The sequence below is a fragment of the Nematostella vectensis genome, chromosome 7, assembly GCF_932526225.1.
Source record: "Nematostella vectensis chromosome 7, jaNemVect1.1, whole genome shotgun sequence".
NCBI classification, from domain to species: Eukaryota; Metazoa; Cnidaria; class Anthozoa; order Actiniaria; family Edwardsiidae; genus Nematostella; species Nematostella vectensis.
This window is the reverse complement of record NC_064040.1, coordinates 4,118,023-4,142,812: the sequence shown is the minus strand read 5'-3', so window position 1 is coordinate 4,142,812 and position 24,790 is coordinate 4,118,023. Positions and strand designations below refer to the sequence as shown.

The window sequence follows — 24,790 nt, the reverse complement described above, 5'->3', positions numbered from 1 at the left end:
ATAGCAAGGTGATAAATTGACAGCTTTTATATTGATTTTTCTCTTAACAAAATAGTATCTATCATACATAATATCAAAAATTCCACCCTATAAAACAAAGTGAGGAAAAATAAACACGAGATAACAAGTCATTCGCGGAACATTCGTCGTAGTTTATTGATATTTCGGTTCAATAAGTTAAATATTTTCCGTCGTCTCATCTGTCAACGGAAAGATCACATCAGTTTCTGGAAACTTCTTTGGAACATAAATAATAATAATTCTAGCCGGCATGGAGAATCAATTTCTCTGTGCCCATTACTTGCAAACGGCTGTAGACATTTGACCCTATGGTGATTGCAGGCATTATTTCAACACCTTTGTGGATTCTTTTAATTGTTCTGTGATGTGGAAGCTACATAACAAGTCTTCAACCAGTGTCTTTATCATTGTCGGAAAAGGTGACTGGAACTAGTCACTAGTCTTTAGCTAGTGTCGTCATCTTCGTCGGATGAAGGAACTGGGAACTGGTCTCGATGCTCAACAGCCCAAGAGGCTTTGCGAGCGCGGACTTTGAAATCTTGCCATTTATGGGGGCCTAAACAGTAACCAAAAATCTTTTATAAATGAAACTTGAATTTCTTTCTATTGTGACACGCGCTACCGTGGCCACTTACACAAAGTTTAACGTCCGAGAGCCAATGATCATGCGAGAATAGGATTTGATTGACAAGGAGGATTCTGTCGTGCTTTGATGCGCACATGCGCACTAACTCGTGCATTCCTTTGCTCTGGTTGGCTAATAAAGTTCACGTCAATCAGATATTTTTCTCGCACTCTCATTGGTTTATATCGTGCTACTTAAAACTGCCAATGTGGCCACACTGAGACAATAAACATTATCCACAGCATAAACCACAGCTGACAGGAAAAAATGATACTTACTTTTATTCACTCGCTCAACTACACTGATTTTTCTTTCCTGAAAAAGACATAACACGAGGTTGAGGGACTAGGTGACATACAAAAGAAGCCAATGAGAGATTTCTAGACTGCACATGGATTGGAATAAATTTCTATGGGCCGAATGTTTAGTTCGAAAAAATATATGCAGACATGTGTGATGTACGTTTCAGAAGCTATGGGAAGCCAAGTTGCACGCCACAGTAATGAAATAGCTCAGTTAGGCAACCGTCGTGGCATTGTTCTGGTGGTTTACTCGAAGTTTCTGTCTCATTAACAAAATAATAACAATAAAAGAGTGGTTGATTGACTAAGGTGTGAGCCTGACCATAGCAGGGGCAAAATACGTCAGTATGAGTATGAGTTGTGGACTGGGTTCTAATGCCTGGTTGATGGATCGTGGTACTCGCGGAGTCCACCCAAACGATCCCACAATCCCATTCGCCAAAATGTCTGACCCAGCCACCCCCCACTCTGACCCAGTCCCCTACTTGTTTCGCAACAGGCTACTAGATGGGTGAATGTTATGGACGTGGCCTTACCTTGGGAACCTCGTCAGCAGGCTCGGTGCACAGTACACTCAGCGCTTGATCCATTGCTACACAAACAAACGATCGATTATACGTTAATCGTAGATATTTGAACTAAACTCTAGTGTACTTACTCTTTAGACTGAATTCCACGCGTCTCAAGTTTCGGAAAACCCCCGCTATCTCCTAAAGAATATAAAGTCACTGTAAGTGTTGGTATTATGAATATGATTTACTGACCACGCTTTTGTCAACTCGTGCCAAGCATGTCTGTATGTCTGTTTTCCTGTCTGTCCGTCCGTCGGTGTGTTTGTGTAACTGCCTGCCGTCTACCCGTCATCAATATCTGTCTGTCTGCCTTTCTATTCGCCTGTCCGTTTTATTTCTCTGTCAATCCGACCATCCATCCGTCCGTCTATACGTCCGTCAGCCCGCCTGTTTTTCAGTCTCCCTCCTTCCGGGGGCCCGTCTGGGCGTTGGTTCGTCATCTTCGAACTGGTTTATCCGCTTCTCTGTAAGGTCTCTATCTGTTCATATCAGTCTCTAGGCCCGCTTATAAGGTGTTCGTACCGCGTGCGAGCTTTTCCAGTCGGGAATAGAGCTCGTGTGCTTTTCCTCAGAGCCCGCTGTGGATGACTTGTTGCCACTGGCAACACCGTTACTGCCATGAGTATTCTGCTCGTACAGCGCTCTGAAACAGCAAGGTGTACTTCGATTACATCACGGCGGAAAAAGTAGATGAGTACGCACGTGAGCCAGATATAGGGATATGATACATTATGCTCTTGGTATAAACAAAAGGCTTGTATGAACTTACTCACCATAGCCCGACAACTATATGATATTTTACAGCTATTTTATCCTGGAAGGGGCTCTTACGCAAACTAATCTCCGCACTATGCATAGATGACGCCACAGCGCCGCATGTCGCGTGTATTGAACGAAAAAGAACACGCGGCGAAATCGAGTCGCATGATTGTTTTTCGTGACATGCTAAAACGTCGTCTGCACTTATGAGAGATTTAATGATATCTATTTTGATCTCTACAGTGCGCCTATATCTTATTCGACTTTTGCCATGCGTGATCGCGTAACGATCGCCATTAAATCGTGAAAGTATGCACACTTCTAAGTATGTTATCCAAAAATAGCACACGTTCTATCGACCAATAAGAGCGCGCGTTCTACCGACCAATAAGAGCGCGCGTTCTACCGACCAATAAGAGCGCGCGTTCTACTATCCTTGGCGTAGGGCAATTTTACCTGACTTTGGATAAGGCTGACTCCGAAGCCAAGCGCAGCTCGACGGTGAAGGCGTGAATGGACGCCAGCATGAGATCCTCCACCGGCTAAAAAGGCGGAAACAGTAGCATCTAGATTAGATAAGTATAGTGCAACAGGAAACAGTAGTATACATAGATTAAGGAAACAATAGTAATATAGTAGCGGTAAATAACAAAACAAAACAAAGGCGAGTCACTCTCAAATGTCTGAATACCAGGAAAGCGCCAAAAAGAGCGCGCTCACAGGGCAAAATCAGGTCTGTGTGGTGGTTCCGCGTGGTGCCTATGTGTGCTGGTTCTGTGTGCTGGTCCTGTGGGGTGGTTTTTGTGTGCTGGTCCTGTGGGGTGGTTCTGTGTGCTGGTTCTGTGAGGTGGTTTTTGTGTGCTGGTTCTGTGTGCTGGTTCTGTGTGCTGGTTCTGTGTGCTGGTTCTGTGGGGTGGTTCTGTGTGCTGGTTCTGTGGGGTGGTTTTTGTGTGCTGGTTCTGTGGGGTGGTTTCTGTGTGCTGGTTCTGTGGGGTGGTTTTTGTGTGCTGGTTCTGTGGGGTGGTTTTTGTGTGCTGGTTCTGTGGGGTGGTTTTTGTCTGCTGGTTCTGTGGGGTGGTTTTTGTGTGCTGGTTCTGTGGGGTGGTTTTTGTGTGCTGGTTCTGTGGGGTGGTTCTGTGTGCTGGTTCTGTGTGCTGGTTCTGTGTGCTGGTTCTGTGGGGTGGTTCTGTGGGGTGGTTCTGTGTGCTGGTTCTGTGGGGTGGTTCTGTGTGCTGGTTCTGTGTGCTGGTTCTGTGGGGTGGTTCTGTGGGCTGGTTCTGTGCTGGTTCTATGTGCTGGTTCTGTGGGCTGGTTCTGTGCTGGTTCTGTGGGGTGGTTCTGTGGGGTGGTTTTTGTGTGCTGGTTCTGTGTGCTGGTTCTGTGGGGTGGTTCTGTGTGCTGGTTCTGTGTGCTGGTTCTGTGGGGTGGTTCTGTGTGCTGGTTCTGTGTGCTGGTTCTGTGGGGTGGTTCTGTGGGCTGGTTCTGTGCTGGTTCTATGTGCTGGTTCTGTGGGCTGGTTCTGTGCTGGTTCTGTGGGGTGGTTCTGTGGGGTGGTTTTTGTGTGCTGGTTCTGTGGGGTGGTTTTTGTGTGCTGGTTCTGTGGGGTGGTTTTTGTGTGCTGGTTCTGTGGGGTGGTTCTGTGGGCTGGTTCTTTGGGGTGGTTCTGTGGGGCGGTTCTGTGGGGCGGTTCTGTTGGGTGGTTCTGTGGGCTGGTTCTGTGGGCTTGTTCTGTGGGGTGGTTCTGTGTGCTGGTTCTGTGTGCTGGTTCTGTGTGCTGGTTCTGTGGGGTGTTTTTTGTGTGCTGGTTCTGTGGGGTGGTTCTGTGTGCTGGTTCTGTGTGCTGGTTCTGTGGGGTGGTTTTTGTGTGCTGGTTCTGTGGGGTGGTTTTTGTGTGCTGGTTCTGTGGGGTGGTTCTGTGTGCTGGTTCTTTGTGCTGGTTCTGTGGGGTGGTTTTTGTCTGCTGGTTCTGTGGGGTGGTTTTTGTATGCTGGTTCTGTGGGGTGGTTCTGTGTGCTGGTTTTGTGTAGTGGTTCTGTGGGCTGGTTCTGTGGGGTGGTTTTTGTGTGCTGGTTCTGTGGGGTGGTTTTTGTGTGCTGGTTCTGTGGGGTGGTTCTGTGGGGTAGTTCTGTGTGCTGGTTCTGTGGGGTGGTTTTTGTGTGCTGGTTCTGTGGGGTGGTTTTTGTGTGCTGGTTCTGTGGGGTGGTTTTTGTGTGCTGGTTCTGTGGGGTGGTTCTGTGTGCTGGTTCTGTGGGGTGGTTCTGTGTGCTGGTTCTGTGTGCTGGTTCTGTGTGCTGGTTCTGTGTGCTGGCTCTGTGTGCTGGTTCTATGTGCTGGTTCTGTGTGCTGGTTCTGTGTGCTGGTTCTGTGGGGTGGTTCTGTGGGGTAGTTCTGTGTGGTGGTTCTGTGGGGTGGTTTTTGTGTGCTGGTTCTGTGGGGTGGTTTTTGTGTGCTGGTTCTGTGGGGTGGTTTTTGTGTGCTGGTTCTGTGGGGTGGTTCTGTGTGCTGGTTCTGTGGGGTGGTTTTTGTGTGCTGGTTCTCTGTGCTGGTTCTGTGGGGTGGTTTTTGTGTGCTGGTTCTGTGGGGTGGTTCTGTGTGCTGGTTCTGTGGGGTGTTTTTTGTGTGCTGGTTCTGTGGGGTGGTTTTTGTGTGCTGGTTCTGTGGGGTGGTTTTTGTGTGCTGGTTCTGTGGGGTGGTTTTTATGTGCTGGTTCTGCGGGGTGGTTTTTGTGTGCTGGTTCTGTGGGGTTGTTTTTGTGTGCTGGTTCTGTGGGTGTTTTTGTGTGCTGGTTCTGTGGGGTGGTTCTGTGTGCTGGTTCTGTGGGGTGGTTTTTGTGTGCTGGTTCTCTGTGCTGGTTCTGTGGGGTGGTTTTTGTGTGCTGGTTCTGTGGGGTGGTTCTGTGTGCTGGTTCTGTGGGGTGGTTTTTGTGTGCTGGTTCTGTGGGGTGGTTTTTGTGTGCTGGTTCTGTGGGGTGGTTTTTGTGTGCTGGTTCTGCGGGGTGGTTTTTGTGTGCTGGTTCTGTGGGGTTGTTTTTGTGTGCTGGTTCTGTGGGTGTTTTTGTGTGTGCTGGTTCTGTGTAGTGGTTCTGTGAGCTGGTTTTGTCACCTTTTCCGTGACATCCCATGTGCGCCTTGACTGGGAGGAGCCCGCTGACCAGCTATGCACTCTGTCCTTCAGGGCCTTCTTAGCGGACGAGCGTGGCGTGGAGGGAGGGGAGGGTGAGGCGGCTGGTGGCACTGACACCAAAGAGTCCGGGGACACAGGTCTGAGTGCATTTTTGTCCTGCTGAGAATTTCCAAGAACATTTTCCAGATTTCTTGGAATCACGGATTTATCCACTGTTTTCGGAGTTCTAGACTTTTCCATGCTTTTTTGTTTATGGTCAGGCGACCTGGACCACGTGGGAAGCGAGGAGTTAGACTTGTCGTTTTGAAACTTCGTGAGTGCTTTTATCAAGGAGGACTTGTCTACATCGGAAGACGACGAGCTCCCTGTGTTGCGATCATGTGCGTTATGGGGATCACATGATCTCCTTGTGCTGTCTGGCTCCTCTTGCGCAGTGTCTTCGGATGACGACATGTTAGCCTGCTGGTCTCCCTCATCTAGAAACAAATATGAGAACCATTCTGATTGGTTAATAGATTCACAAATATTACAAGCCCCGGTCCCTTTACATCTGGGGTTGAGGGGGAGAGGTCTGGACACTCACCTAAAACAAATGTCTTATTTGTCGACTCGTTCCTGCTACTCCGAAAGTCCGCCGGAAGTGAAGCACTAAAAAGCGCCTCCACCGCAGCCTGGGTGTCTAGATCCGCCTGAGACAAACCCTTACTGCGCTGGACATCCTCCGCTGTACTACTTCTGCTTGACATCTTATGCGAGCTTGTGGGCGTCGTCGGTTTTGTCTTCGTCGTACCAGGGGTCCATATTCTGGCATGAGAGGTCTTGTCGTCACTTAGGCTACCGCCGGAAGAGTGCCTTTGCTTAGCTTTGCTCGCCTTTGAGCTGCTATTCGTTTTAAGAGCTTCGCGGCTGTTCTGCGCACGCAACATGGTAGTCTTGTTCCCCCGTGGGAGGGTGACAGGGGCTGACGTTGGCCTATGTGCGATGCGCCTGGTCACGCTGCCCTCCCTCTCAGGGGTGGTCTGGTGGCTACTGAAGGACGTGTCACTCCTCTCGCCCTCACTATCGTCGGAGGTCGTGCTCACCATGCTACGAGCACGCAGGTTTTTTCTCGTGTCCGCGTCACTTCCGGCAGACATACGCAAGCGCAAGGTTGCGTGTGTACGATTACGGAAGCTTCTTGGTAATGTCGCGGATCTGGTGTTGCTATGGGTAGAAGCAGGTGAGGCCGTGCGTCGTCTATCCAAAGTAGAGGACTGTAAAGAAAGGACGAGTCTTGTTGAGTAATTATATTTCCTTTGACATACAAATTGTCGGTGTTTGATCAGCAAGAAGGGTTTAAATGTTACCTTTTGGGTTGACCTTGGTGTGCGAGGTGTGGATGACCTTGAGTCTTGCGTATTGTTGGCCCCAGTTGACACGCCCCTAGTGCGCCCGTCACTCTCTGAAATGAAGAATTAAAGAATGTCTTCTATGACGAGGGGGGCTGAAGGTTAGCTGTCACACCTTTTTATCGTCGAAAGCTTGTTTTGATATGATTCTAGCACGTTATAGAAAAGCGATTTTGATCTAGATATAAAACCCAAGTGCTTATTAGAACAATTATCTATATATATTTTGTTAGATAGTAAGCTGCTTTCATCACGCTACAAAATAAGAAAAAGAAACGTGTTATAGAGGGGGGTGCAAGGTTTTGAATAATCTTTTAAAAAAACATGCTGCAGATACAAACCTGGTCTTGAGATAGGTGAGCTTGCGCTTTCCTTTCCTCCTAGAAATATAAGCACATAGTTAGAAAGTTGAGTGTAGCGAAACAATTCATTATAATAAATACACAGAAAATATGAAGACAATAGAGATATTTGGCTGAAATGTTTTTTTTTTAATAGGCCTCAATCAGATCCGGGATACAAGGAATAAGACGAATAAATCCAAGACATCCCTAAATAACATGAATAAACTCTTGGTACTTCATTAGAGATCTAAAAGGACACAAGATGTGAGGCTTATATATAACAACCTGTCCATACCATTTCCGGATTGCATGGTCCTGGCCCACTGTTCCACCCATTTGGGTAACACCATGGAGCCAGGCGAGGACAATACCTGAAGAACAGAGAAACATAATTTTAAAAAACATTGAACAAGACCTGACTCAGGGTTAGACTGAGTGCTTTAGCTTAAAGAATGCCAACCACTTGACAGACGTTTAGTCATGGAATTTTTATTCTTTCATAAACCGTTGTACTTTCAAATGTAAACAATAGCAAATGACTGGTCAAAATTCTTAAGCTAAGCGTATAGCCCTGAGCATTTATGACCCTGAAGACATCAAATATATATATTTTTTTAATTGTAGAGGCTCCATCACACACCTGGCCATTACTGGGCACCTTGTCCAGATCGATCTCTGTCAGGCCAAATACACCATCAGCCTCTGAGGGGGAAGATCGCTTCCCTCTGAAACTGCGCTCACATTCAGACTCACTTGTATCACCCCTTTGACTGACTGATGACAGACGACGCCCTAGTGCACAAAAACAACTGCTATTACAATGAGGTTGTTAGCAATAACCATCTTTACCATCATTACAACTGCAAACACAACTATCATAACCAATACCACTACTAACACCATTATCAAAACAATCATCTCCGTGATTCTAAGGTATTCCTCACATACCTGCTCTTTTTCTCTAAGAGTAAGTCTGTGTGTGATTCTAAGGTATTCCTCACATACCAGCTCTTTTCTTCTTAGAGTAAGTCTCTGTGTGATTCTAAGGTATTCCTCACATACCAGCTCCTTTTTTTCTAAGAGTAAGTCTCTGTGATTCTTAGGTATTTCTCACATACCAGCTGCTTTTATCTTAGAGTAAGTCTCTGTGTGATTCTAAGGTATTCCTCACATACCAGCTTCTTTTTTTAAGAGTAAGTCTGTGTGTGCTTCTACGGTATTCCTCACATACCAGCTCCTTTCTTCTTAGATTAAGTCTGTGTGTGATTCTACGGTATTCCTCACATACCAGCTCCTTTCTTCTTAGATTAAGTCTGTGTGTGATTCTAAGGTATTCCTCACATACCAGCTCCCTTCTTCTTAGATTAAGTCTCTGTGTGATTCCAAGGTATTCCTCACATACCAGCTGCTTTTTTCTTAGAGTAAGTCTCTGTGTGATTCTAAGGTATTCCTCACATACCAGCTCCTTTTTTCTTAGAGTAAGTCTCTGTGTGATTCTAAGGTATTCCTCACATACCAGCTCCTTTTTTCTTAGAGTAATTCTCTGTGTGATTCTACGGTATTCCTCACATACCAGCTCCTTTTTTCTTAGAGTAAGTCTCTGTGTGATTCTAAGGTATTCCTCACATACCAGCTCCTTTTTTCTTAGAGTAAGTCTGTGTGTGATTCTAAGGTATTCCTCACATACCAGCTCCTTTTTTCTTAGAGTAAGTCTCTGTGTGATTCTAAGGTATTCCTCACATACCAGCTGCTTTTTTCTTAGAGTAAGTCTGTGTGTGATTCTAAGGTATTTCTCACATACTAGCTCCTTTTTTCTTAGATTAAGTCTGTGTGTGATTCTAAGGTATTCCTCACATACCAGCTCCTTTTTTCTTAGAGTAAGTCTCTGTTTGATTCTAAGGTATTTCTCACATACCAGCTCCTTTTTTCTTAGAGTAAGTCTCTGTGTCTGACAAGGGCCTGGGCCTGCTCTTGGTGATTGTCTTGCTGCGGATGATTGCTCTGTTCTTGTCACTCTTACTGCTCCCCTTCAGTCGTGTTGGCTTCTCACTCACAGGCTTCTCAGGGATCTCACCATACTCAGGAATGATGGGAATCTCAAATGCCATGGACTAGAAGAAAAAAATTCAATACTCAGCTAACTGTGGATGACTGAACCAGCTCGACTCCAAGCAAAAAAAACATCAAAATATCAAAATGTGTAGTGTCAGCAATTTGTTGTAAACTTGACATTGGATTTGGTACACTATGTCCTTCTTAGGGGTGTTGGATTTATTCTGCTCACAACAACAGAGACTATTTTCACGACTAAGTTTGCCACTGAGAAAGTGCAAGTTTATCTGAGTAAAAGTAAATGACTTAAGTGCACCTTAAGCCCCATGCAAAAGGCACAAACATTGGACATCATTGCTATAAGAGAAGGGAAATGAAGTACTATGTAGCATCTCTCTACTCTGTGTGCAAGAAGAGCTTCTGGCAACCTGCTTAATAAAGACACCTCATTATTCTGGACAGTCCCAATGTGAGGAAGCTTCATACTTTTACAGCAATTTTCTTCTTTTCTAATGGTACTTCATTGCATTTGTGAAAAAAACAATCCAATAAAGAAAAATGCACTGTTTACCTGACGATTTTGTCTGCCATTTTGTCTTTTCTGTTCTGTATCACAATCTTCAAACTGCCCTCTGTCATCCATGGCCTCCCTGTGCATGGCATACTCCCAGGCACCTTTGTCTGGTCTGTCATAACGAGCAGGAATAGTCTCTCTTCTGGGGCTACTTGATAATGAATGGTAATTTTGCCATGGTGTGACCTGTGATAGCACTCTCTCATGTGAATCCTCAAGGACAGCAACAGTCCCAATAGTGTGTCTCTTATACTGGTCTTCATTATGTCTTTGTGGTCGCATAGTGACCATGTGTTGAGATGCCATTGAGTCACCCCTGTCAGAAAGACTGACGGCAGTCCCCCCACGAAGACTGTCATCGCCAGGGCCCCATCGCCACCAGGGAGGCTGCCCATACAAAGGGGTACCGCCTTTAACAATGGATTCATACTGATCACCATGCACTAAACACACACAAACATGTTTCAATAAACAGGGAGACATATAAAATACAAAAAGACAATATCAAAACTTCTGCACTTCACCTGACACTGGCCTTTGCTCAGGATGTGGCCTGGTAGATATCAAAGATTCCACTGGCATAGTGGGCCTGTGGGGCAAGAGACGTTAAGAAAACTGGAGGCAACAGCCATTCCACTACTTGTCACTTATAATTTTAGATAAACAAATTGTAATATACTATGGAAAATACAGAAAATAGAATCTGCCAAATTTCTGTCTTATGACTGAGTCAGCCAACTAGTTTTTGGTACAATATTTTGGGCATTATTTTTATTGTTGAAAATATTTTTTTAGATATGTAAACTATTCTTTTTCATACAATTGTGTACTGTGATAGTACAACTTATTTTATGAATGATTCCCCTCCCCTATCAGCCAACCCCCTACCCCGCCCATAACTCCTCCCCTCACCCCATCTCCTTCCCCAATCCCCTCCCTCACCGTTCGATGTTTTGCTGCACAGGTCCATAATAAGGGAAGCCATGGTAACCATAATACCCAGGAACCATATGATCGCCATGGCTACCATGGGGGTTTGTTGGATCCATGGTGCACTGTGGACAGGGACAGTGATGCCGCTGTGATATAGATGGGTGGTAAGGCGGGGCATATCCATGTGGGGGGTAGTGGGCAGGATGGTGATTTATCATCTATGGAATACAAGGCAATTGTTAGAACCTAAAAGGGAAATTGGTCAGATTGTTAAAGCCGCAATCGCATTACTTCCGTTGAGCTGACAGAAACCTCAACCGACAGAAGACAAAAGAATCCAAAATAATCTGCCTTATCTAACAGGCCATCAGCTCTAAATTATCAGTTACATGCTCAAATAAACTTTCAAAAGACACACTTCTTTTACAATTTTGAAATATTTTTTTCATGTTTTCCATCAAAAAATCATCAGAAGTTGTTACGTAATTGACCAAGCATCAATTTCTATCTGCTGATTCAGGGAAGCATACTGTATACAATATATAAGCCCAAAAAGCGTTCCTAGGGGAAGGGTTTAGGGGGTTTTAACTCCTTCTTTGGGCTACCAGAAAGTCATATGTACCAAAAAAATGATTACCGCCTCCCCTTTTGTCACCGAGGCAAACCTCCCCTTCAGCAAAAAGCTAGATCCGCCCATGTAGATCACCCCATGTAGCCAGTGGATCCGCATTTGCAAATCCTGTTAAAGGCCTGCCTTGTTAAAAAATTCATTTTGAAAGTCTAAAGTCTTGGAAAAAAGACACTTTTTTGCTGAATAATGATAATAGTTAGATAATACAGTGGAATCTGGAACATTTTACGATATGCCTCGGGAGAAAAAACATTGTTGTAGCGTTAAAATTACGCTTGGGACAACAGATTTGTATTGTAAAATCAAGAGTATCCTTGTATCCAATATTGTTTCTTATACATTTCACTGTATTTTCCCAGGGAAAAAGGATCAGCAATGTAAATTGAGGTCATCGTAAAATCCAGGTTCCACTGTACCTAGAATACTGTATAATAAACGAAGGAATAATTATAATAGCTATTGTCTTATCAAAATTTCTGCATATTTACATGGCGGGTCGGGGGGTACATTGGTTGGGTGTGGTATTGCATTTCACGTGGAGGGGTTTGCTGTGGATTACTGGATTCAGGCTGGGTACAGCTCGTCTGTGTAAAAAGATGACTGTTAGAGACAAATCTAGGAATGCTGTTAGTGCCATTAGAATAACCCTTCGCTCCAAGCCCAGCATTTCAACCTGTTCAGATGACTGCTGCCTTTGGAACCCATCCCTGGGTTCATAACCTTTTTCATCATTTCTTTTGATCTGGTTCTGATTGACATCACAATAATGATGACCCTCAGGGTACGTCAGACTGTCCCGGGTAGGGTGGGGCTGGTTGTCCTGGGGATATAGGTCTATTCTATATGTTGTCATATGTAGGTTAATGTTAAGGATCGTTTTCCAATTTTTAATATATTGATTTGCTACACATAATACAGTTGTGAAATAAGAATATTTGGTAGCTAATTTCTATAGAAACAAAATGGTAGCATTTAATAAACAAGCTTTGCTCTGCATCTATCAACTAGAATGCTGCTATGTATAAAAAAAGAGTCAAACCTTACAGTGTTACACTTAAACAAAAAAAAAGAATGACTTTCTTAATAAAGCACATAAAGAAGAATTTTTATTATTTTTCATGTGTCATAGTTCAGATGATGGCATTTGATCAGATGAAGCAAACAATAAAAGTAAACAATACATCAGACCACAATTTACCTTGTTAAGATCAGTTTCTTCATCTGGTTTCAATAAAAAGTTAACAATTCTGCTCTCACTTTCTTCTAGCTGAGTAACAGGCACAGAGAGTGTTGCCAGTGAGATGTCTTTTAGAGCATTCTCACTAGAGACTACAACTTGGATTTTCCTTCCAGCAAACTCATCACCCGTAGCATATCGTAGTAAATCACACAAGGTCCTATCTTCCTCAATTCCAATCCATTTTGGACCAAAGAGAACCTTCATCCCACAACAAACTCTAACACAAAGCAATATCATCCTTGTACAATTGTCACTGGCTTGATAAACCCCGAAAAATCCTTGCTTTTCAGTGAAGGAAGCTCTTCCATTGAAGTAGACTAGATTACTAAGAAGCAACTGGTGGTTCTCATTACTATTTAATGCTGAGTGAGTGACAGTCTGTTGTTGTGACATGTTCATAGTAATAAGAAAAGAACACACTGCCCAAGTCACAGTGCTCAGTATATCAGCATTTTAAAGGAAATCAATTCAAATACCACCATCTGCCTTTTGCAAAGTGCTTTCAAGATATGAACTATGAAAGTTATTTTCTAATGAATCCAAAGAGACATTGAATCCTAGATGCTGCTATTACTTAGACCATAGCAAGGTCCTTTGGTAATTATACGGCCTAAATGGCTGAAGCTATTTCAAAACCAAAGGAAACACTCCAGCACTATCACATTATTAAAAATATCGCCTCACAAAGACAACAAAGACTCAGATTGGGGGGCTATGGAAATAGATTGAATCAAACACTGGAACAGGAAATAAAAATTAGAAAGCTCCAGATAATTATGTGTGAAAAATGTGGATAAGTGTGAAAATGCTTGATTTGTGGTGACCTATTTTTGGAATGTGCAAGTTTGATGAAAATGTGTATATTATGGGGAGTTGTAATCTAATTTATGCAAAATACAATTGTCAAGATTTTTATCACCTGTTACAATGGCACCTGCCTGCCCTGTTCATTATTATAGGCAGCATTGTACCAATATGGTTATACCTATTGGCCCTATACATGGCACAGACACAACAGGACACATCTATGTTTACATGTTGGAGCAATATCATGAATACTGTATAAACTGCACTTAAACCAGGACAAAATATGAGTTACTGGTCCACAAGGGTCAAACTACAAAAATGTCCAGTCTAAAGAAAAATTTAGTATTTTTTTAATTATTCAAAATAAGAAGATAATTCTATTCTTAGTCTGTGGGTATAAAAAAATCAATTTCCATGTTTAAAAGCTTGAAATTTTGTAAACAATAAATAAACTGCTATGTAAAGAAATGGTAAATTATCATAACACTTACAAACAATTCCAAGAAACAAAAAAATATTTAAATCCCTTTCAGGGTATAGAAATACATAGTATGCAATGCTTATCTATCTAATAAGGCTTCTATGGGGTGTCAACTTTGTAGAAGAAATGGCTTCACTTGAAACTGGATGATTCATTACACATTACTTTACCAAAAATGCAGTATAAAAAGGATATCATATCCAAATCTCACAGTATCCCTCAAACCAAGTTGAACCGGCTTGCCCTTGACTCTCCGATCATTCACAAAAGTCTGTAAAATAACAATATTTTCAACCTGAATGAAAAGAATAGGCAATCGGTAATGCATACATAAAGTATACCATTCAAGTGTTTAGATTGACAGTGTTGTTTGACAAGGGAGAATTCTTATGTCTTTTTGATTCAAAACAAAATAAAATAAGATAAAAAATATATAAGCGTTCTTGAGGAAATACATAACCTCCATGAAATATTGCAGGGATGTTAATCATTAAGATATGTTCTGAAAGGTTTTTGTTCTTACCCCATTCAAAGAGTCCATATCGTATAATTCATAGCGCCCATCTCTGACCGCTATGACAGCGTGTTTTTTGTCCACACTTCGAGACTGCAGATGCAAAGCACATATTCATCACATCAAAACAAAGATGCAATTACTTTAATCACCATAAAATATTTTATTTTAAAGCGAGCTCAAAGTTTGAGTGAAATTCGATACCGTTTCGCTTGGTTTGGCGCGTAAAAACGAATGTGTTTACCAAGGGTCGCGCGAAAATAAAAAAAATAAAAAACCGTATTCGCCAATGCATCGACCTGGGACTCTATTATAATAAGATTTAGAGAAAATTACTTACTGTGTTTTATCTTTGCATCAATGAAATAATGGAGTATACAAAGTAGGAGGTTTACATCCCGGAAATTTTTTCCCATGGATTTAGTTTGACAAGGATGCACGAAATAGCGAAAAACCATCACATTAATTATTACCTTCAGCGTTAAATCCAGATTCTCATCTCTTCCGATAAAGAAGTTAGGCTCGCAGACCTTGTAGTAATGTCCACTGGGACTCATAAGAGCCCAGGCCTGGGGAATATCGCTCATAATGTCCTCGCAAGGCGCTGACAGCGACGGGGAATCATGGTATCATCCGCCAAACACTCTCATCTCTCCATCAAAACAGCGAACGCCTTCACCCTTTCCACGCAACGCTAATATACCGCCATGACATCTAGGCTTTATCCTGGCGCATTCATGAGTATTATATGTGCCAGTCATGAATCCCAGCGATGCCTAGAGCGAGGAGAGGTCGAGGAAAATCTTGCTTATCCCAGCACAGCTGAGGGATGGCACTGTATTTCACCGGTTGTTTAGTTAATCGATTATCGATTACCATAAGGGTCCCCAAGCCAACAATTTGCATATTATTATATTTTCCAAAATGAAAATACGATTACTCCGAATATTTCATGATTCGAATATTATTTCGTATATCAAATAGCACGATCCATTCGCATATATATATATATTTTTTTCTTTGTAAACCACACCAGACAACTTTGAAGATAAAGTCACAGAATAATGAAACAGTGGTAATATCAAAATAAAACCAAATTTTACATTTCTTGGTGGTGAAAGACCTCAATCAAAACATCAAAGCAAAATAAAATAAGTCCTTCAAAAAAAAAAAAACAATCAACAACAAAAAAAAGTAAAATAAAAACAATCAACAAAAACATAGCAGCTAAAATACCTTGTGTTTTAATCATGTTTTATACATTCCAGACAAAATTTTGAATATTCTACAAAGCTTCCATGCGGTGGTAAAAAGTAACACCATGGGAGTTAATTTCTATGTATTGTTCAAGGTGCATTATTTACATTCTAACCCACAAGCTAACTGTCACTGTGGGATTTGCTTTTATGATTTACTTTTATTGTTGTTTCCTTCCTTCTCCTGTGCTTGTTGCCTTGCCATGCAGTCTCGGAAATCCTTCATCGGCTTTTGACATTTTCGCCAGTCTTGGTATTCATGCCAACAGTCCTGAGATCAATTTAGAATGTTGCAAAGTGCAACCATGGCAACAATTTTTATGTAAAAGATAAAAAACATCTAACTCTTCAATTCTATATGCACAAAACCTCTATACCTCCTTCACACCTAGTTTCCTATGAATCAATCAAAATACCCAAATAGTTGTGTTTTTTAACCAGAGTATAAATATTGTTCACAAAAAACTGTTAGCAGACTCCTCCAAATTTTTGTAAGACTTCTTTAGGGCAGACTGAAGAAGGTAAATTGTTACAAGCTTATTTACATCAAGTTAGTGGCGCGAGATGAAAAAATATCACAACCACATGCGAAAAGTGTGCATGTTCTAGAATAGCTTGTAACGATTTACCTTCTTCAGTCTGCCCTGAATAATTCTTATTAAAGACCAAAATTTGGCAGAATCGACTAACAGTGTTTGGTGAACACCTAGTTCAAGGGGTGATCTAGCTTTTAGCCGGGGGAGGGGGGGGGTTGAGCCAATAATTTTTGCCATTATTTTGCCTTTGTAATGATTTTGGAATGAACAGACAGAATGAAAACAATAAATAAAGGCAGCCCAAGGGGGGGGGGGAGTTAAACCCCCTCCCCCCGTAGATCCGCTACTGTAGCTTCCTATGAATACAGGTACATTGCTATGTGTGAAAACAGGTTAATTACTAAGAATTGGTAAGAGGGCACTGCTATGGGCGAGAACAGGTACAATACTAAAGATAGGTGAAAGGGTGTTTCTAGGGGTGGGTATAGGTGCATTACTAAGGATGGGTGAAAGGGTGTTTCTAGGGGTGGGTACAGATGCATTGATAGGAAAAGTTTAAAGTATGTTTCTAGGGGTGGGTATAGGTGCATTACTAAGGATGGGTGAAAGGGTGTTTCTAGGGGTGGGTACAGATACATTGGTAGGAAAAGTTTAAGTATGTAGGGTGTTTCTAAGGGTAGCAACAGTTGTGCTGCAAGGGATGGTTAAAATTGCATTACTAGGGGTGGGTACAGGTGTGTTTCTAGGGCTCAATTGCTCACAAAGACAAAAGCATTTCTTCAATTTTAATTGCATTTCTTCAATTTCAATTTTAATTTTAATGCCCTATTAGTAATGGGGCATTCTTACTGAATAAATCTCCAGTGCCCAGGTTCTATGTAATGCCAGTTATACTGTGGGTAAATTCTGATTCATGCATGGTACAGGGATTCTTGACAAAATCAAGAATCCCGCCCACTAGCCCCTCCTTGCCACTTATATAGTACAAGATAAAAGTCAATTTGCCAATATCTGCAAAATTGCGCATCATGATATACTGTAGTTTCTTTCCCAGAAAAGACATCATAACTTTACCTGCAGGGCAAAATGATACTGCGCACACCCCGAGCGATTAATTCTCGCATCGTACGGGTCTTCTTCTTCTTCGTCTTCATCTTTCAATGGTTTCGATTCGTTTTCTTTGCCGGACATAACTCAACATAGCAGTGGCACAGGAAATTTGGTGATGCTTCTGAAGCAAAATACTTCATGCTCGAGAAATATGGGATCAAATCCTTCAAAGGAAGCATCAATCGAAATACAAGAAGTATCTGGCTGAGCAATGCTCCGCTGAACCAAGTGTTTGTGGGCGCTCATCCAATATGGCATCCTCTCTGCAGTGTTTTGGTTGTGGTGCGGAGTTTGGATTTTTCAAGAGAGAGGTTTGTTGACATAAACTATGAAACCCATATTTGTCATAACATATTACCCACTAAAAAAATGCTAGGCCAGAGAAAATGTGAGCCACAGTAAAAGTTATGTATAATCATCATTTTTCTTTTTGGATTGTCAATTTCTCGCAAAAAAAATGTGTTCCAGTTGCTATCGTTAAGCTTACACTTATTCATAAAATGGTTCATTTGTGAAGATCTCGGTCCAAGATCTCTAGTATCATTCCGCCAGATTCTTTCTATTTTGCCATTTGCTTGACAAGTTATATATTTTTGTTGTTGCTTTTTTTGCTAGTGAATAGGCTAAATTTAAGCTTACTTAAGTAAGTATGACCATTCCATTTCTGTTTCTGTTTGCACTTCTGTAAGCACAACAATAACTTAACTTGTTTTTTTCAGCATGGCTGTAATAACTGCGGTCGGTTGTTCTGCTACTTTTGTACCACAAAGACCATTGTGCTACCCAACAAAGGCAACAAAAAACAAAAAGTGTGTGATAAATGCTATAAGGAGCTTACTAGGTATGCAAACTGTGAAAATATTTCCACTTGATAAAATCAAGGATGAAGTTTCGTGCATATTTCAGGTATTTAATCAGTTGATATGATTCCCTTGAGCATTGTGTTTTGGATTATGATGCTTCAAGTAAAGACTTGTAGCTCTATTGTAATTCTGGGATACTTCTAGAAAATGTCAGATCAATTGAGCTTTAGGGCCACAGCTATACTTAAACATTACTGCCATGGCCCTAAATCTCAATTAATCTGAAATGTCTTCCTCTTGAAATAGGCTGCAACACTGAAAAGCAAGAGTTTCAAGCAGAAAGCCATCCTCTCCATGTGCCTATTTTTTCCCCAGTACTGAAAAGAAAATAGTCATGGGGCTGGTTAGTGAGGAGATCTTTGAATTTTCTCTGGGTAAACCTTGAGCAATGCTTACTGACAGTTAAGAGTCATTTACATATTTTACACTGTTTATTTTGGCAGACCATCGAATGCCAACAACAAAGGATCTGAGAAGCAGAGTCTAAATGATCTCAGTCAGGGAAACCAGGTCTGTTAAGAGAGAGCTGGAGTGGCAATAAGAGCTATCGACCATTTCTCAGGGCTAGCTGTTGTTGTTGCACACCTTTCTAGAATCCAAAATCCCTAACTCCTTTCAAAATAGCATGTTGTCAATCAAACTTCTTTTTTTATATCAAATGTGTGCAATTACGGTGTTGTAAATCCTTGTGGTCTCCTTGTGTCCATGATAATTTCTACTCACACCTTGGGCATTAGTTTTAAGCTTCTATTATGTTTCTGATTGATGTAAAAAAATTGTGTTTGAATCCTGTTTAGGTATATGGGTATCACAAAGGGTCTGAAATAACAATATAATGCCCCTTGGGGTTTGAATCTTTGCAAGTTATCCTTAATATCATTGTTGTTGCAGACAATAAAATCTTCTTCAGTCAAAGTTGCTGTGATGAATATTCCAGTGGATGAAGAAGATGGAGCAGTAGCGCCAAGTGCTACTAAAAACAGCAAGACGCAATGTGACCCTGATGAGCAGATACAACAAAGACTACAAAAACTGAAAGATGATGGCCAGCATAGGGGCACAGATGCAGACATTGGCAAGAAGTTTGAGGAACTGACAGGGAGAAAAGCTATCAGCATGCAGCCATCATCAGATGTGAGATAAGTTCAGCTAGTATAAATAATTTTGGAAATTATTGCTGGTGTTTTTAAGTTTTATTTTGGTTGTGCAAATATACAAGCAATAAATGTTTGAATGTTATTTGCGAAAATGGTCATGTTTGAAAGGTATTGCATGAAAATATGCATTGATCATTTACACAGTGATTTGAGTTACTTCTGACCATTTTAGCTTCTGAAGCCACGGCCAAGGAAAACTGAGACAGAGCAGACCAGTGACCTTATCAAGCAAATGAAGGATGAGTGTGCTGTAGACAGCGGAGGTGGAATAGACACTGTAAGTAGGAAGTAGGCTGAGACAGACCAAAGATATGACAGACAAATGAACAAGACAGCAACATACAAGATAAGCAGACAGACAAATGAACAAGACAGCAACATACAAGATAAGCAGACAGACAGACAGACAGATATGTACAATATCCATGAATGGGCATATACAAATGCAAAACTATTTTTCACTATCACTGAATAATAGTTATTAGCCAACCCATCAGGTTGCAGGAATCATGAAAGCTTTTGAGTGCATATTTACTAAGGATGGATAGACAGACAGGCAAAAATATACCAGACAAATGGATCAACAAACAGATAAACAAACAGCTGCAAGATGGATGGGTGGACAGCTGTTAGAGATAGACTTCATGGTTTTGACTTCATGGTCATTTGCAGACAGATGCCCCCACCAAAGATTTAAACGAGGAAGATGAAGTTGATGCGCTAATAAGGAAAGCAGAAGAGGAATGTCGACTAGAGGGGGCCACCGCTTTAGCTGATCAGGACATAGAAGCTAGGCTAGCCAAGCTGAAGGACATAGATCCAAGTAGGTCTTGTACTTTTACCTAATTGCTTGAATAAACATGTCCCTGAAATAGGCACCTCCCCCAAATAAGCTCCTTGCCAAAAAAAAGAAAAATTGACAAATGAAGTCCTTTCAAATCATAGCTGTCAACCCAACTTGGACAGAAATTTTGTGAAACCAGATGAATACAGGAAATATGTGAAAAATTCCAATAGAGCTAATACAGGTGAATTCAGAGAATGTATGAACATTTTCACAAACATTAGGCTTGTGACGAGGTCCAAAATCTTGTGATACAGCACCCGCCTAATGTGGGTGAGTTGACATCTATGCAAAACTCCAGGAACCCACAAGGCAGTAAATAATTTGCTAATACTTGAGTATGTAAGTGATGCTTTTTTATAGGTTCCTACAAGACTCCTGCACCCATGGATGTTGATAGTGATGATGAGGAAGAGATGAACAGAAGATATTTGAAACAGGTAGTGCTGTAGAGACTGAACATGCTTTGAGCCTAACCCATAAACACGAAACAGGTTTTTCAAGGCTACCACTACTGGTGCATTATCAGTAAGTCCATTGCATTATGAGTTTTTTTATGATCAGCAATTAGCATAAATTTAAGTAGCACATTTATTAATTGGGAAAATGTACATTTAAATGGCAGTGAAAAATGCAGTGATCACCAGACACTGTCTTTTTATTTGACAGGTGCTTGGAGAAGCTCTGCTTGAAGACAAAACAGAATCTTTAGGTTATGGTGAGTACTGAAAATATAATCTGTAAATTTTGGTGATGGTCTTGTGATATTGATGGATAGTGATTGTTTTGGTTAGGATCAAATACATTCAATCATTTTTTACAGATCCATCTTCAATAGGGAATCAAAGTAAAAACTCAATGGATCCCCCTAAATTGAAGAAAGGGAAGGTAAACATCAAAAAAGAAACATTATAGGTGAAAACATTAACAGTGAATATATGTAATATTATTTTTGTTAATTAAAGTATTTGATAAATAAGGAATTTTACATTGAATTAGGACAGTTGGCCTTCATAACCCAAAAATTAAAAAAAAAATTCCTGGACCATCTATTATTTAATTGATTTCCTTATTTGACGATCTTTTAGCCAAATTCATTGTTGCATGACGGGCAAGAATCTGGATAACCTGGCAAATACATTTCTTGTCCTGGAATACTGCGTGGACAATCATACCACCATGACCAGTCAATTCCCTAGCTGTGTGCAGTCAAATAGTTTATGTCATGACAGTTTATTCCTGTGCACACAGGCTTCCAAGGGCAAACATAACGAGTCCAGCACCAGCACCTTTAGCAAAGATTATGAGGCTGACAGTGATGACGACGAGTTGCCATGGTGCTGTATCTGTAACGCCAATGCAGTGTTGAGATGTCATGGCTGTGATGATGACTTGTATTGTAAAAGATGTTATAGGTACATGTCATTCAAAGAATAAGCTGATGGAATTGATTCAGAGGCAGATACAAGGGGGTAGATACCTCCCCTCCTTATTGAGTTGAAATAATAGTCTCAAACTTATTTTCAGACCGCCTAGTCCCCCCTCTTTATCAAACTTGAAATCCCTACCTTAGTAACACTGATTGCACAGTTTATTATTGAAAAAAAATTGAAGGAGTAAAATATCTTTGGTTCTGCAACCAACACATGAAAAAGAGGTTTCTAGCTCCTATCATTTGTGGCTTGCAGCAAACCAGTTAAATTACAGAATAAATACATTAAATAGTGAAATATGGAGATATCCTACTCCTAGTAAGGTGATAATATTCTACACTTCTTTGCAAGCTTGTATTTTTATCATTTTAGGGAAGGTCACAGCAAAGACGACTATGATGACCACGAAGTGTCCAGTTTTAGACCTAAAAAGGGCAAAAAGAGATGATGAATACATCCATGTACGTCATGTCAAAGAATTAAATAATTGTTTAAGTAAGTTGTAAGCTAGTGCAGTTGTAAATATATATTGAACAGTATTTCTGTAAGATTGTACAAAATATTGTAAAGCCATTATGGCAGAAAGTTCCTAAAAAATGTTGGTGATGCATTCAGTTTTTCTCTAACATCTTAATTTCGGTTTTCATGAAAAATGATTTCTTAGAGTCAATGTGCAACAATGATCTGATGTTTTTATAAAATTTGTTTAAAAAGATTTAAAACATCTGCATTGACAGTAAAACAATGTTAATAGAGCATTTATGGTAAATGTGACAAAATGGAAACTATATACACAAAAGCTTCTTTTATTTGTCAATACCAGCATTAACTTGCTAAAAAGAAAAGTAACAGTTCCTTTTTGCTCTGATAATATTTTGTTTTACAAATTATCTGTATTTTTTCCAGGCAAATATTTCTTATACTGCTATGAAACTTTTAGCTTTCTTCGAGAGGGGACAGCATATGTCACCCCAACCTAAGAAAAAAAAATAGCTGTTGCTGATTGAACATCATCCAAAGAATACTAATTCAGAGGTTTCATCAGGACCCGGCAGCCGGCGGAAGCGCCGGCTATTTCCCACCAAGCGCCGGCTACTTTTTCTTTTAAATTCGACTTAAGTTTTATTTTAACAAGAAAGATTAAATAACCTTCACCCCCTACTTATCACTCTCCACCGCCTACTCTGAAAGTAAATGTAAGCCCTACTAATTGTAGCCTGTTTATAAAAAAAATAACAACTTTGCTGCAGATGCATTTTCTGGTGCCAAATGTCTCAAAGCCTGACACATAAGGTCTGTAGCATCTTGAAGCATCTTCCCCAAATATTTAATTTATTCATTACCAGCAGGGTTTACCCTAAGTGTCAGCAGCCAATAATAGCCAGGTTCATGCCAATGCATACAAACAATCACTTCAAACCCTTGTTCGCTTCTTTCAGTCAATGTATTTGATTAGAAGAGAGTCTGAATTAAAGCTTTTGTCTGATGAGTACTAGCACATATATTGAACCTGAACATTCAGGCAATCACCCGCAGAAATACAGCTAATGAACACTTGGTACTTCAATTGACAATAAATTAGCCATATTTCCTAGACAAACAGCAGACATTTGTCGTTAGGGAAGTTAAGTAAAAGAATGCTTCTTTTATGCCTTCTCCTTTCACATCTGGTCTAAATCAGGTGCAATATAACCAGTCAGGGGTGGTGTGGGTCATAACATCCCTTGTCCTTTCACATCTGGTCTAAATCAGGCGCAATATAACCAGTCAAGGGTGGTGTGGGTTATCAAATTCCTTGTCCTTTCACATCGGGATCTAAATCAGGCGCAATATAACCCGTCAGGGGTGGAGTGTGGGTCGGTCCCCTCAGTTGTAAGGGGAACAAAGTTTTGTCTGCTTTGATTGCTTCTTTATACAAAAACTCTGAGGTTTTCTTGAGTTCCTTGAGCGCCTCCTCCCGGCACCTCGCCTGCTCCTGTAATCGCTGTAAATCCTCTTTGTGCTGCTGCATCTTGTACCGTGACCATTCCTTCAACAGCAGTATTCTCTCTTCTTCCTCCTCCTCGCTTAGTTTTACCTTCGCTCGTTGTCTATTCGATTCCAAATATGCCGGATTTAGCAGAGAATCCGGGTCGATTGGAGGCACTATTTCACTTGGTTTCCGTATAATCTTCGGCACCTTTTTCTTCTTCAGATCTTTAAACTGCTTGGATTTCTTTTTGACGTTTGGATCGTGCCGACCTGGCATGGAAAGGCGAACTGATAGGGCAGTCGCTCGTACGAACAACGAACGGGACGCCATCTTGGATCCTTATGAGCAGCACCACTGCCTGTATATACACGGGCTCAAGTAAGCACAGGCCTCCCAATCAATGATTTTTTTCGCGTAGCCCGAACAGTCTACGGAAGTCGGTAATCGTCGGGGGAAGCTAGAGACCCATCTAAAAATGCTGTAAATATTACTGACAAGTATCCCTGTGCCCTCTTTCCTCCTGCGGAGAGTTTTCTGTGTCGTTCGTTGCCCTATATCATGATGTGGAGCAAAGTAAACGAGTGACAGAAAGCTCTGTGCGAGATTTGGAAAGAAGCTTATAGACGACACGTGCTTAAATGAAAGAGTTTCTATTTTAGCTTTGCCGTTATGCACTACTGCAAATGATACACGTACCCAAGGTTTGTCTAAGTAGAAAGTAAGAAACAAAATTACTTCCATGCTTTCCCCCTTTTTTATCTTAGTTTCAATAAAGTGATCTCTTATCCCCATATGAAGAAAACGTTGTCGTTTAGGGGGTCTGGTACCGAGGAATCTTGTTTCTTTTTAGGTTCTCTATAGACTAAAGATGGTCACAGTCACTGTTTTTCTCTTCTGGTTACAAGTCATAAAGTTAACCAAGCTCCTGCGATACGACAACCTTAAAAATGACAAGAATCGTATGCAGCTTTTCCAAATAAGGAATATATTCGTTTCCTTATATTGAAGTAACCGAGTTTGGCAAAAACGACAATTTTTGGCTGAATTTTCTTGATATGAAAAGCCAAACTAAGCAGTAACGGAGCGGGCCTCGAAGTGCTTTGGCGCGCGACCACCTAACCCTATGGACAATACTGCAATCAGACTAAGAGCTTGTTTCTTTCCTTAGCAAGAACAACGACAGTTAGGTTCACAGTGCGAACGTATCTGTACAGGACCTGAAATGATCCCAGGACCCGAAACGATCCCAGGAC

The 24,790-nt window shown here is 41.2% G+C and overlaps 3 protein-coding genes across 5 annotated transcripts; 1 reads left to right on the top strand and 2 right to left on the bottom strand.

The window, feature by feature from the left end:
* Positions 1-131: 131 nt before the first annotated feature.
* Positions 132-17,371, bottom strand: LOC5514974 (serine/arginine repetitive matrix protein 5). 3 transcript variants are annotated; one of them, XM_048730015.1, is made up of 22 exons: positions 17,233-17,371; positions 14,840-15,893; positions 14,376-14,459; positions 14,048-14,123; positions 11,998-12,179; positions 11,813-11,908; positions 10,703-10,911; positions 10,285-10,349; positions 9,758-10,203; positions 9,050-9,245; positions 7,775-7,926; positions 7,430-7,505; positions 7,132-7,170; positions 6,749-6,843; positions 5,986-6,655; positions 5,382-5,878; positions 2,736-2,821; positions 2,043-2,163; positions 1,607-1,658; positions 1,485-1,540; positions 925-961; positions 132-577 (listed from the first exon to the last, which is right to left on the bottom strand). In XM_048730015.1, the coding sequence occupies exons 2-22, from the start codon at positions 14,951-14,953 to the stop codon at positions 465-467; spliced, it is 3,462 nt and encodes a 1,153-aa protein (XP_048585972.1). In that variant the 5' UTR covers positions 14,954-15,893; positions 17,233-17,371; the 3' UTR covers positions 132-464. The 3 variants fall into 3 exon arrangements, with proteins under 3 accessions (XP_048585972.1, XP_048585974.1, XP_048585973.1); XM_048730017.1 differs by lacking the exon at positions 17,233-17,371 and adding an exon at positions 14,707-14,731 and having other exon boundaries at positions 14,840-14,954; XM_048730016.1 differs by lacking the exons at positions 11,998-12,179; positions 14,048-14,123; positions 14,376-14,459; positions 14,840-15,893; positions 17,233-17,371 and adding an exon at positions 12,523-13,169.
* LOC116619609 (abscission/NoCut checkpoint regulator) lies at positions 16,585-22,812 on the top strand. The gene is made up of 12 exons (XM_032384549.2): positions 16,585-16,598; positions 17,396-17,579; positions 17,988-18,109; positions 18,575-18,641; positions 19,023-19,265; positions 19,461-19,565; positions 19,961-20,111; positions 20,496-20,572; positions 20,802-20,850; positions 20,956-21,020; positions 21,384-21,547; positions 21,938-22,812. Exons 1-12 carry the CDS (start codon positions 16,585-16,587, stop codon positions 22,011-22,013), a joined length of 1,317 nt encoding a protein of 438 aa, XP_032240440.2. The 3' UTR covers positions 22,014-22,812.
* LOC116619591 (39S ribosomal protein L40, mitochondrial-like) lies at positions 22,356-24,116 on the bottom strand. The gene has a single exon (XM_032384515.2). The coding sequence runs from the start codon at positions 23,865-23,867 to the stop codon at positions 23,352-23,354; it is 516 nt and encodes a 171-aa protein (XP_032240406.2). The 5' UTR covers positions 23,868-24,116; the 3' UTR covers positions 22,356-23,351.
* Positions 24,117-24,790: the final 674 nt, after the last annotated feature.